The 13581-nt window shown below is 47.6% G+C and overlaps 1 protein-coding gene across 30 annotated transcripts in view; it reads right to left on the reverse strand.

The window, feature by feature from the left end:
* MAGI1 (membrane associated guanylate kinase, WW and PDZ domain containing 1) overlaps positions 1-12942 on the reverse strand; it is a 554446-nt gene extending 541504 nt beyond the window's left edge. For 14 of the 30 annotated variants that reach the window (XM_075938537.1, XM_075938541.1, XM_075938519.1 and 11 more), the window contains exon 1: positions 12487-12940. In XM_075938537.1, the coding sequence (XP_075794652.1) occupies positions 12487-12790 (304 nt within the window). In that variant the 5' untranslated portion in view covers positions 12791-12940. Of the gene's footprint in view, positions 1-12486 lie in introns of all 30 variants that reach the window. The other 16 variants (XM_075938524.1, XM_075938540.1, XM_075938539.1 and 13 more) reach the window with 3 other exon arrangements.
* Positions 12943-13581: the final 639 nt, after the last annotated feature.

Consider the following 13581-nt stretch of genomic DNA (forward strand, 5'->3'; position numbering starts at 1 on the left):
TTCATCATCAAGAGAGCTCATCAGCCTTGGCTGGGCGTAGGCTTCTATAGGGTGTATCAGTACAGCCGTACGTTATTAAGTAGCATTGAAAACGTTGTTCACTTTATTCGCCTCGGTAAAACAAAAATAAAGAGACACGCTCATTACAATACTGGCCTCCCGTGGTTCAGTAAATACTCTAATTTGGCACCAGTCAGGTCCCGAGGGTGCCAGACTAGAAGGGTCTGACCTGTACTTAAGACCAGGCTTATGTAGAAACGGCCCTCTTTGCCTCCAACTAGGTCAGTGGAGGGCTGCAGGGGAGGCAGGATACCCCAGACATCATGTACTGCAAGGTTGTCAGGTTAGGAGAGCAAGGAATTCCCTAGGCCTACAGAAGCACCTAATGACCTTTCCAAAAGAAACAGCAAACTGCTGGTCCAGGCTCCCTGTTCTTGGAAAGGGACAGTCCAACCGAGCATGCAACACCTGAACGCAGGAGTGATGCATGGGAAAAGCTAAGGGGGCCTGTGACCCCCACAGACACACACCATGGGCAGGAGGGGAAATGGGCCAGAGCCTTTGGGCAGCCCATGGGACTTGGGGGGAGGGGGGGGGGCGCACCCTGGCACCTCCACCTGGGGTCAAGTCCCCACCTCTGCACTCACCCACAGCAATGGGGGGAGGGGGAGAAGTGGAGCAATGCAGCTCCGCTCCTCTGGCCGAGTCACTCGGGAGATGGGGCGAAACCGACTCCTCCTCCCCCCATCGTCAGCAGGAAGTGGAGTGACCTGGCTGGTAGCGAGAGCAGCAGAGCAGACTGGGGCCACATCGCTCTACTTCCTGCCACCACTGCAGTGAGTGCCCCTCCCCCAACCTTTGTGGCCAGTGCCAGGACCCCACTAGCCCTCTGGGGTGCATCACTGGGCGAGAAGTGGGTTGGGGGTGAAGAGGCGGGGCAAGTGGGGGCCAGGGGTATTGTCCTAGCTCTCCCCCAGGCTAGCAATGGCTTAGGGAGTTGTCCTAGCTCTCCCCCAGGCTAGTGATGGCTTAGGGAGGAATAATATGGCCAGTTCTGCGCCCGCCTCCCTCCCCCATGTCCTTCCTCACCAGTCACCCCTGCCTGAAAGAGCTGGCTCAAGCTTTCCTCCCATGCCAAGGACTCCTCTGCAAGGCTGAAGAGCTAAGCAGTGTTTCCAAGCTGCAGCCACCACAGAAACACCTCACACACTAGGAGGGAATTAGTATTTAATCTGTCGACGACGTAACCTACCACCAACCCAAAAGTCAGGGAAACTCCGGGTGCATCACCACCACGGCAGCACAACCACCGCACTGCAGCTGCGCTACAGTCGCACAAATGCTTCCGACAGCCTCAGAATGGGGCTTTCCATCAATGTAATGAATACACCTCAGAGGGGACAGACATTCCTAGGACAATGAAACAGCCACCGCTACAGGGGTGGCTAGATGGACCTAAATACAAGGCACAGGGCATGCCATTTTTCATAGCCTTGAGTGACAACCTAAATTTTAGTTCTAGATCAGGCCAGAAAAAGTAAAAGGCGAGCCATCGAGTGTGGGGGGACGTTTGAAGAGCAAGGGAAAAGCAATGATGATTGCTTGCAGTTGTTTTCCTGTACATTCAGGTCACTTGTCTCACACGCTCAGTAACACTGAGGCCCTAAAAACTACTGCTGTACAATGAAGGCCACTAGTGGCAGGCCAACGGATGCATGCCACCTCTCCACATGACACACTGGTGGCAATCTACCCCAGTAGCCATGGGGCAGACGGTCAATGAACACACAATTCAGGGCTGGCAACAGAAGGCAATTTAAGGAACAATAGGCATGAACTTGGAGTAACATACACATGGTGTCTTGGAGCAGGGATGTAGTGTAAGGATAAGAAAACGCCCTCTCCACATGTGTGCTGGAGTATCAACTGTCTAAGCATTGACAATTCAAGTGATGGTGCCCTACACAAGTCTAAGCTTTTCCTCCGGTTCTTAAATTTGCTTTTGCAACTGCATGGAGCTTGCTCTCACGCAGACCAGAGTTCTCCACATTTTCACCTAAGAGACTCAAACCATATAGCTACAAACATGAAAACTGAAAGTTTGCTTTAATGTACGCATCTCAAATGTGGGAGCTTCCAACAAATCAGAGGAAGTATAAAACCAACTCCTAACTTATTCCTTAAGATATAAGCAAGCATACCCTCCATCTGGAAGAAAGCAGAGCATGTGTCTATAATAAAGAGAACTTATTTGACAACAACCATTTTAAAATCTTGACTTAACTGATTGAGACTTAGACTAGGTTATAGGCCATGTTCATTGTGCTCTTCTCTCCCCACGCCACCCCACCCCACCCCACCCAACATATGGCTGAACCTCGGAATAAAAGTTGTTGAATTTTGACTTCATGCAAGTTTGAATACTGTTCTTCAGTTCTATCCAAATGAAGTAAAATGTTGGCTTTATTTAGGCCAGGTGCACTTTTAGCCTGCATGAAATCCTTTGAGTGACCATTTCAGTTCTTTTACATCCGAGTTCAATATTTTAAACTGGATTAAGACAGCATATATGTATCCAGATGTTAATAAATTATAACACTGTCCATTTTTAAAAATAAGCAAATTGAGAGAGCTGCAAAGACAGGAAATTCAGTGATCGAGTTCTCTTAAAACTGTGTTGTGGCAGGGGACAAAAACCACTGCTGAAATGCAGTACAACAGTGCACAAGCAGCGGAACTCCCCTTCCAATTCCGCCACCTTCTTTGTAAGGCAGACCGGTCAAGGTACAATGACTATTACCACATTACAATGCATTGACATGTTAACCATGAACACCTTTGCTCTTTAACAGCTCCAGGGGATACTCTGGTTTGGAAGCTCTAGCCTGGCCATTTTTAGGGTTCACACCTTCTAGCCAGGAAAAAAATGGAGTAAGCTCTACCCCTGGCCCGTCTCAGCTCTTATTGCCACATGTATCGCATCTGTCAAGCCACGGCCATTCTGCCCAAGCTGGGGTCTTCAATCACAGCTTTCTTACAGACACTGTTGTAATAAGCCTTAAATCCAATCCATAACCCACAACTCACTCCCCCTTTTTTTGCATGTAGCAGTGTGAACCAGTCACTTCACCTTGAACGAGCTACAGTATGAGCTAACTATTTATGCTAAACACTCTGTCCCACCTTGCACTTAAACTGTGACACCAGTGTACCTTTCCTAGCACCAAAGAGGAGCCGTCTAAGCTCAGAAACTTCCCCCACCTCACCCCAGTCCACAACAGAATTTGGGCCAATAAAAATTATGACCTCGCACATATTTGTTACAGTCTCAGCAGGGTAAGCATGTTAGTCTGTAACTTTAAAACCAAGTAGTCCTGTGACACCTTACGCTATGTCTACACAGCAGCATTATTTCAAAATAACATAGTCCACGTCTGCAGAGCCGGCAGTTATTCCGACAATGTCGAAACACTGTCAAGCGGAGGACTTCTTACCCTGACTCCAGTAACCCTCATTTTATGAGGAGTAAGGGAAGTCGGAGGAAGAGTGCTCTGCTGCGCAGACAACACCAAAACTCAAAACAAGCTACCCAATTGACGTAGCTCAATTTGCGTACCTTATTTCGAGTTAAGCCCTGCTGTGCAGACACGCCCTTGGAGACTAACAAAATATATCATGAGCTTTTGTGGGCGCAATCCACCTCCTCAGAGGAGATGAACTTAAGTGGAGAAAAAAAGGGGGGACCCGCAGAAGAAGAAAGGGGAGGGAAGAGAAAAGGGTAGTAGGCACTGTGCACGCACGCACAGACACACTCAGACACTCCCTGTCCCAAGCAGCCGACAACCATTCTAAATAAAGGGGCAGATGGAGAAGGAGGAGGAAAATACTATCAGAATAATCAAAGCAATGGTGGCAAGTGGTAAGTTAGTGATTTAAATCCTTTTAATGGGGTTACGTTAAATGGGGATTAGCTAGATGGAGACAAATGAAGAAAGAGCTGGAAAGCTCGAGGAAAAGGGTAGGAGGCACCAGTGGATCACACAGCCAGTTTGCACAGGGGTGAGAAGAAAGAACTACAGAAAGGAGTCTGAGGACACCAACGACGGTCTTTGGTCCCTGCTCAGATTGTGTTCTTTAACTCCTGCTATCTCGGAGGAAGGCAGGACAGCCAAACCACAGGGAGAGAGGACTGTACCTAATCATAATATTTACACAAAACGTCACTGTCCGCCTGTGACACAGGTAAATTATTAACCCTGTTTCATAGCTGAAAAAGCAGCAGAGCACTTAAGGACTTGAAGGGGAGTATAGCAGTAACCCACGCTCAGCCACTGATTCACCATGTGGCCTTGGGCACCTGATAAACTCTAATCCTCAGTTTTTCCATCTGTAGAATGGAGTGAAGATTAACACATAGGGAGTTTCTGGCGATTAAGTCACATAAAACACTATGTGATCCTTTGGACAAAAAGTATCCTAAGGTCACTGCAGCATTATTAAGGTTACACAGGATAGGTCTATGCTGCAATTAGAAACTCACAGCTGGCTCGTGCCAGCTGACTCAGTCTCACAGGGCTCAGGCTTAGGAGCTGTTAAGGCATTGTAGATGTTCACCTTCTCACCTCGCAGCATCCGGACCAAGCACATACACGTCAGCTAAGCAGCTGTGTGCTCGTGCGGTTGCTCAGAAGAGATTGAGATGCCGCTCTGTCGATGAGCAGCGCGCCCACAGCGAGGTTTTGTTTCTACTGGCGGTGCACAAGTGCCCATGCCTCGGTGCCCATCAAAAGTTTTATTTCACACAGGGATGGAAAAAAATCTGCACCTGGATAGAAAAGACTAGAGGGAACATTGGCCATGGGTGTTTTATTTCAGTGCAGATATATCCTCAGTGTTACTGAGTTGGACCTAAGTGGATCCTGATTCCAGTGTTCTGCTCCGCCCACTGTACTACACTGTCCAATGAGCTCCTCTCTTAGTATCGGTTTTCAAGCCCAGGCACTTCCTGCCAGCTCACAGCTAGCAGCTTGCACAGGGACGGTGAAAGAGTTGTTCGGGTACAAGCATGTTTTTGGCCAGCCAACAACCTTCCAAGTTTGCTGGGCTGAAGTCTAAAATAGTTTGTGAAATCTGCCGGAAATTGATGCAGGCCCAAAAGTTGCCAAAACGAAGCTAATCCTATGCACAAGATCTATTCACGCCTCAGTCATAAAATACACGGTACATTATCACCGAGACCTAATCTACCATCCAAAAAAGAACAAAGTACTTCTCAAAGTTCATTCTGAGTGCCCCATCTTGGGAATGGCTTGGCAGACACTTTAAAATTTGGCCAACATTGTATCCATCAGCAGAAGTGCTACAAATCTGGTAGATGTGCTTTAAGGACCTTTTTTGGGAGGAACTCAGTGGAGACGTGCATATGGATGTGGTCGAAGCAGGTCTGAGAATAGAAAACCAGTTGCAACTTCAAGTGTGGCAAGATTAGCAACCTAGTCACATCTATTCCTTCATTTTATTTCCTTTACCAATGAGACACTCACATTTTGGTTATCACACTTCTGAATGCAGTCCCTCAAGTTATTAAAGAGTTGATGCAGGTCAATGTCATGTTTCACATTTAGCAGATTAGCAACTCAGAGATGGAGCACTTGTGCTATAAAGTAAAAATTCAGTCCAACAAACCCAGACAAACTGTGTTAATATCTTATAATTGCAATAGTTTTGAAACATTGCTTGTAATTATCCTGTAATTAGAGTGTAAATATACTGCAATAGGATGTCCCATAACGAGAGAAAGCCTGGAGTTCGCATCACATAATGTGCTGAAAGATTAAACTTATTGTGAAAAATAATCCAATGTTATCACATGAAAGGCTTGCATTAACTCTGTAAAATGCTAATAATGGCTGAGGTGTTAAATTAAGACTATGGCTGCATAACTCTGGGATGTTAACCCCCTCTTCATAGCAGAGGACATAAAGGTATGCGCATGGGTGCATAGCTAACCATTTTGCCACAAGCCGAGTCAATTTTCACATTCTAAAATCCTAACAAATGCTTACAGTGTGTAAACTTGATTGGGATAAAAACCTGATCTTGACTGCAATGATATTTTAATTCACAGCAGTCTACGTTTCGAGGGCGGTAAGAGCACCAATATATTACATGCACAAGATTTCTGATCAACACAGGGCCAGGCACTAAAGCGTCACTTATTTTATGCTTGGAGAGCAGCTAGCACATTGTGGGCGCTATTAGATTATATTTGCCATTTATATTACAAGTCCAAAATAGAAGCAGACTTTAAAAATATCAGTAAGAAATGTTTGATTAGTATAAATTTACATGAGCCATACTTCAGATTCTATTACCTAAGGATGGAGGTCAAACTGGAAATGCACAGGGAATTATCAATGTGTTTTTGTTTGATGTTTTGTTGATGTGTTGCAACAAAAAAAAAAAAAAAAAACACAATAAACCCTCTATCAGAACCCAAGAGAGATCATGTGACAGATCAAGGAAGTAAATTCTTAAAAGCAGCAAGAGTTTTATAACATTTGCATTTACCTGAAACAGGTAAATGGAAGTCCAATATAAAAATTTGCACCCTGCTTTTGTATTTCAGAGCTATGATTCAGTGACCATATTTTGTCTGGTTTTAGCACCAGCCAGAGGTTCTGTAATCCGCATATCATATGTTTAATGTTACCTATTAACCTGACAGCCTGCATAAAGGCATCGGTATTTTTTATATTAATCGATATTTATACAAAAAAATAATTGGAAGACACCACATCCCTCACAGGCCCCTCCTGGGAAAATGATGTCAGAATATGTGCCCATGCAAGTAACTTTTAAAGGGGCTGGTTTAGTGACATTAATGAAGTCCAACACCTCATGGCTGCTCAATTGTAATTAATGTCAGCACACCATAGAAATGTAGTGTCAACTAATCATGTTTTAGAATCTCTCTCAGGCTCAAGATAAGGTTTTAAATGAACCAAACATACATGACAGCAGATAGCGACCACCATTTGGGAATGAATGTCTGCCTTTGTTTACCTTGTACTTAACTTTTTAAAAATCCCCTCCCCCTCTCCTTTCCTACTAACTTCAGAGTAACCAAAAAAAAAAAAAATCACTCATGTAAACTGATCCTCAAGTACCATAACTTCAGCTGGTAGTACTTAATTTTAAAAAAAGACAGTTTTCTTCACCAACCTTTGAGCTTACAGTGACAAGGATGACTTGTACAATTTGACATATGCATCTAATCAAAGAGTTAAAAAAACTGACTAATCTTGAAATATCCCTCAAACTCCATGTGTCGTGAGGAAACAAAGAACAAAAAGACATCCTGTATTAAATGAAAGGCACACAACTGGTCTGCTGTGGAGAAGTTAACTTGTCTGTTGTCAGGAACAACATGTTCAAAGCCTGGCACAAACAGAACAGGTCATCTCAATCAGGATATATAAGCAGCAACCAGAGAGAGAAATTAAAAAGAACGTTCTGTTAAGGATTGTCTCTTTATCCAATGGATTTAGCCTGGAATTTTTAAGTTTATTGCAGAATGCTACAAAGTTAAGCACGGAGAACGGAAATCAAGATATTACACTAATACAAGTCTTACACTATCAAACATATTAACGGGAGAACGATAAAGAAAGTGGGTGAAATAATGTCTTTTACTGTACCAACTTCTGTTGGTGACAAAAACAAGCATTTTCTTAGTGAGTTTTCTTCCTCAGGAGAAAGAATACCAGTTTTGCAGTTTTAGACCAAATGCAGTGGTACATACAACTATATTTATTAATTTGAATACAGCTTAATCACTTATTTGTTTGAAACTGAAGCAACAAAAAGGAAAGAATAGTGGGTAATTTTAAAAACACTACACCTCAGACGTAAAATCTTTTCCATTGTTTTCATTTTTCACTTTTACCCTTAAGTGGCCTCGCTCTAACAGCACTGAAAGGTACTAAGTCAAATTTCAGAAGCACTTTTTCTCCCAAACAAAAAGAGATTATAACATTACACTTTTAAAAAAAATACAAAAGTATCTATGGGGCAGATCTGTTCACTTATTCCATGTTCAAAGCATAAGAGAAATTAAAGCACACACCTCCCATATGACCAGTTACTTGGAGTAACTGTTTATAAGGGTTAATAAAAGTAGCTGTTTTCTTATGTGCCTCCTCCCCCTTCATCACTACAGTATGGCAAGTGCCCATTCAAACTGAATAGTCTAAGGAAAAGAAAGTGTTAAATAAAAAGTTTGCATTTTGAATTGTTAATCCTATAAAACTTAGCTTTAATGGTGAGGAGTGTGTATAACCTATAAAAACTTCATTTCAAAGTTGTTTTTTGTTTGGGTGTTTGTGTTAACCAACAATCAAATCCATTGTTTTTTCTGTTCAAGCCTGCAGATGACTGGCTTATTTATAGTAATCTTCCTGTTTTCCCAGCCTTGTAAATGTCATACAAAGCGACAAGCCAATAAAGCATGTAAGTTTCCAGGTTCAGTTTGTCACAAAACTTCACCAGTCAGGCAGGCACTAAGGACTGGGGAGATGTAGGGGAAATGGAATCAGACAGTTAAAATGTGTTTACACTCATTCACTTAACACTGTACTTTGTAGCATGTTTGAGTAACTTGCAACCCTTGCCGAATATGATCAGTTCAAGATATATTAAAAAGGGGAACTGCTACTGGAAATGGACATAGAAGTCATGCATTTTAAATAGGCTAAGTCTGAATCAGTCAAATTGGTCAATGTCCATTTCACCATGCATACATCTACAAATCAACAAAATTATATTTCTGTAACAGAAATTTACAGAATGGCAAAAAAAATGCTGCTTGAGAACTTACTGGCATTTGAATTAAGAATATTTACTTTGTATATTTTTGACATGTTGATTATTTGAGTTCTCATGATTATAAAGGTTTAATTTCTTGCACCTCAACATCTGACAACCTTCCATGCCTGACACATCCCGTACTTTCCTGCAACCATTTACGTTTAAATACGTTTTTTAAAAAAGCACAAGCTAAAACTCATAATTCTGCACTACTGTGAAAATCTCAAATTATTATCATTATCAAAAGAGTGCTTAAACAAACAGCCCTTAAAACCCTATTTGCACTTTTTTATGTTTGCTTACTGTATGCATTTCACTCAGTCTGAACAAAGAAAACCAATTTCACTTTGTTCATGGTCAATTTCACTTCCAGGTAGGGATGTAAATGTTTAACGGTAAGCAATGCCTTACAGCAGGGGTGGCCAACCTGTGGCTCTTGAGCCACACGTGGCTCTTTGCTCACAGAAATGCGGCTTTCCGGGTTATGGCTCGTTCAGAGCCGCATGCCCGCTTTGTGCATGTGCTCCAGTTCCTGGAGGAAGACGTGCGTGGCTGGGGCAGCTCCGGTGAGACTCAGGCATTGGGTTGAAATGGGAGGGGCCTGTGGATGCCTGGGTCTGGAGGAGGGCATTGGGTTAGAGTGGGGGAAACTGGGGGAGGGATGTGTGGCTCTTTGCACTACTATCCACAGCTCCTTTGGCTCTTCATGTCTAACTGGTTGGCCATCCCTGCCTTACAGGCATGCTTACTGGGATAACCAGTGCTCAGCTGGGCAGGAGCAGTCCCCCACCCCCCGCCTAAGGGGCTGCTCCAGACCGGCAGGGCGGCCCACCCCACCATGGGCGGAGGGACCTGCTCCAACACCCCAAACCCACCCACAGCTCGGTAGGCGGTTCATAGCTTAAACCTACAGCTTAACCGATTAACAATTTACAGAAAATTTTACATCCCTATTTCCAGTGCTTCAGCATTTGCATTGCAAATACAGGGTGGGGGGCACCAGATGTTCCCACTGCAGGTAAAAAAGGGAGGCGGGGAAGGTGGACACTTCTACTGATTTTAGGTTTGATAAAGTTAGTCTTTACACTGATATTTCTTTATGTAATGGGGGGGGGGGAATTCTGAACTCACATTCCATTTTAAAAAGGAAACGGACATATATTACAATGACAACTCAAGATTACACATTGTTACATAACATATCACATGATGGGACAGAACACTACTCCTCTGATAACGTCCACAGAACAAGTGCATGGAACCTACAGCATTAGCTTTTAATAGGGCTAATGGACAGAAGTTCAGAGGAGAGCTCTGCTGATTTACATGAAAGGCAACAGCCAAACAACAAAGACAGAGATTAATTCTCTTCTGAGCCAAGTCAGTAGGTTGTTGCCTGCAAATCAACTACAGAAAACACTGCAGCATTAGCCAACCACTGCAAATCCCTGTAGTTTGGGATGTGCACGTTTGTGCAGTAATACACTTTCCTCTAAAGAATCTCCTGAATTATCCTAACAAAGCATCCCTTCCTGCCTCCATTTATAGATGACCTGGTGTGCTTTTTTAGGCCACCATGCAAATTTACAGGTGTTCCAATATAATCCTATTTACAGTGTTTCAAAGATCCTGGGTTTTCAAATAACAGCTGCTGGAACAGGAATAGTTTCCTGGTACTAAATTCAAGTCCCACACTGGAAACTACAAACCTGTTATCTAGACCTGTTGTGCTAACCTGCAAAAAGTAAAGTGTCTTTTCAGTAGGGAAGGCTTTTTGCTGTTGCTTTCTAGAGTCTCAGTTGAGATACTTATCTCCTACAATCCCAACCACTAAAAGAGAAAGCAAGATTAAAATAACCCTCCTGGTGCAGGATACTGTAGTTACATCTTTTCCCATGCACACACTGTGCCAACCCTTTGACAAGGCTAAGGCAGGCAGCTGGCAATCACATGCCTATGCTTTTTAACAAGACTTTAGTCATAATCCAGCAGTGCAACCAAATGCTCCAGCTGTAAGAGACGCATCCCTGTTGTAGGAGTAAAATCTTTCAGGAAATGCCTCCAGGTCCAGTGAAATGAAATATTTGCTTTGTTCACTAATAGAGTTAGCTATCAGATGCAAGCATTTCACTCCACAAGGACTAAGCCTCCAGAACCGCCTGTAGCTAGAGGTTTTTGGTACACTTAGAAAAAGACTGAGGAAGTGGGTCTGGCCCAGGAAAGCTCATCACCTAATAAACCATCTTGTTAGTCTTTAAAGTGCTACATAGTCCTGTTTTTTGTCTTCAGGGGTTTGCTCCTTGTGCTTAAGGCAGGCCAGACTGGAAGGAAATAAAACAAAAGAGTCAAGTTTCCCCATGACAACAGGGTTCTGTTGGCACAGGGGAATCCAAGTGACCCCCACTTAATAATGCTTTGCGAACAAGGTGTTTCAAAGGTCATTCAGTGATCCCAGATGACCGATAGAAATGAACCCTTTGTGTGCTTTAAAAAGAAACAAAAAAGCCAACCACACCAACCAACTGCTCCCGGCTAGTCTAGTTGAGCCCTGCGGCACACCACCAACCAGCGAGTGGCCTTGTAGCACCTGAGCCGCTCACAAGATCAAGAGCTTCCGTGGGCCAAACCCACGCCCTGGGATACACACGAGTCTGAGGAAGCGGGCTTGGCCCGGGAAAACTCACGGTACCATGGGGGTGTTCGCCTCTAAGGCGCCACACCGGGTTTTTCCAAGTTACACACACACCCTGCTACCCCCTCGGAGACTCCCCATGGGGTAAGGAAGCGGGGAGCCGCTGTGGCCCCCCCATGGCAGGGACGCCGGAGCAAAAGGAGAAGCGAACACAACTTTGCTGCCAATTCTCCCCCCCGCCTCCCAACTTCGCTGCCAACTCTCTCTCCTCCCCCCTTCGCTGCCAACCCCCCCAACTTCTCTACCAAATCCCCCCAATTCTCTCCCCCACTCCCTACTTCTTTGCCAACCCCCCCACAACTTCTCTACCAAATCCCCCCAACTCTCTCCCCACCCCCATTTCGCTGCCAACCCCCCCCACAACTTCTCTACGAAATCCCCCCAACTCTCTCCCTCATCCCCCAGCCAACCCCCCCCACAACTTCTCTACCAAATCCCCCCAACTCTCTCCTCTCGCCCCCAACTTCGCTGCCAACCCCCTCACAACTTCTCTACCAAATCCCCCCAACTCTCTCCCCCACCCCCACTTCGCTGCCAACCCCCCCCACAACTTCTCTACGAAATCCCCCCAACTCTCTCCCCCACCCCCACTTCGCTGCCAACCCCCCCCCACAACTTCTCTACGAAATCCCCCCAACTCTCTCCCCCACCCCCAGCCAACCCCCCCCACAACTTCTTTACCAAATCCCCCCAACTCTCCTCTCGCCCCCCCTTCAATGCCAACTCTCCCCCCAACTTCTCTACCAACTCCCCCCCAAAAAGTCTCGCTTTGCCTCCATCCCTGAGTGGCTGCGCGCTCGGAGCGCCGGGCTGCGCGGAGCCACCCCCGCCTGGCAGGAGCCGCCGCCGAGGCTGCCCGGCGGGCAGGTGGCAGGCGGCGGCGAGCCCCGAAGTTCGGCCCGAGGTCCCCCCCGCGAGCCCCGCACCTGGTCTGACGGCGGCGAGGGCGATGGGCTCGGGGCCGCCGCGCAGCAGCTCCAGCACGTCGTAGCGGGGCAAGCCGGACACGCGCACCCCCTGCACCTCCAGCAGCAGCTCGCCGGGGCTCAGCTCGCCGCCCGCCGCCAGCACCGGCTCGCCGCCCTCCTCCGGCGCCCCCACGTAGGGGAACTGGCCGTGCTCCGCGCCCCCCAGCAGGGGCAGCCCCGGCCGCCCGCCCGCCGCCCGGCTGGCCGCGCACTGGTGCAGCCGCCCGCTCCAGTGGCTCTTGCGCTGCAGGGCGCGGGCCATGGCGCCCGGGAGCAGGTGGCGGGCGAGCCCGGGCCGCTCAGGCCATCCCGCCCCGCCCGGCCCCCTGCGCGCGCGGCCCCTTTAAGCCGCTCCGGAGCCGCCGCCGCCGCCGGGCTGGGTCCAGCGCAGCCCGTCCCGTGCCAGCCGGCAGCCCCCGGCACCGCCGCGCAGGCGCCCTGCGAGCGCGCTCCGCTCCCCGCCCCGCCCCGCCGGCCCGAGCCGCGGCTGCCCGCCCGGCTGGGGAGGAACTGAGTTGGGGGGCAGAGGCGGGGGGGCTGAAAGGGGGCAGGCAGTTGGGGGGAGAAGGGGGAGCTGGGATGGGGAGCAAAGGGGGGAGGGAGTTGGGGTGGGGAGCAAAGGGGGCAGGGAGTTGGGGGAGAAGGGGCTGTTGGGGTGGGGAGCAAAGGGGGCAGGGAGTTGGGGGGAGAAGAGGGAGCTGGGATGGGGAGCAAAGGGGGGAGGGAGTTGGGGTGGGGAGCAAAAGGGGCAGGGAGTTGGGGGAGAAGGGGCTGTTGGGGTGGGGAGCAAAGGGGGCAGGGAGTTGGGGGGAGAAGTGGCTGTTGGGGTGGGGAGCAAAGGGGGCAGGGAGTTGGGGGGAGAAGTGGCTGTTGGGGTGGGGAGCAAAGGGGGCAGGTAGTTGGGGGAGAAGGGGCTGTTGGGGTGGGGAGCAAAGGGGGCAGGGAGTTGGGGGGAGAAGGGGGAGCTGGGATGGGGAGCAAAGGGGGGAGGGAGTTGGGGTGGGGAGCAAAGGGGGCAGGGAGTTGGGGGAGAAGGGGCTGTTGGGGTGGGGA

The sequence above is a fragment of the Pelodiscus sinensis genome, chromosome 11, assembly GCF_049634645.1.
Source record: "Pelodiscus sinensis isolate JC-2024 chromosome 11, ASM4963464v1, whole genome shotgun sequence".
Lineage (NCBI taxonomy): Eukaryota > Metazoa > Chordata > Testudines > Trionychidae > Pelodiscus > Pelodiscus sinensis.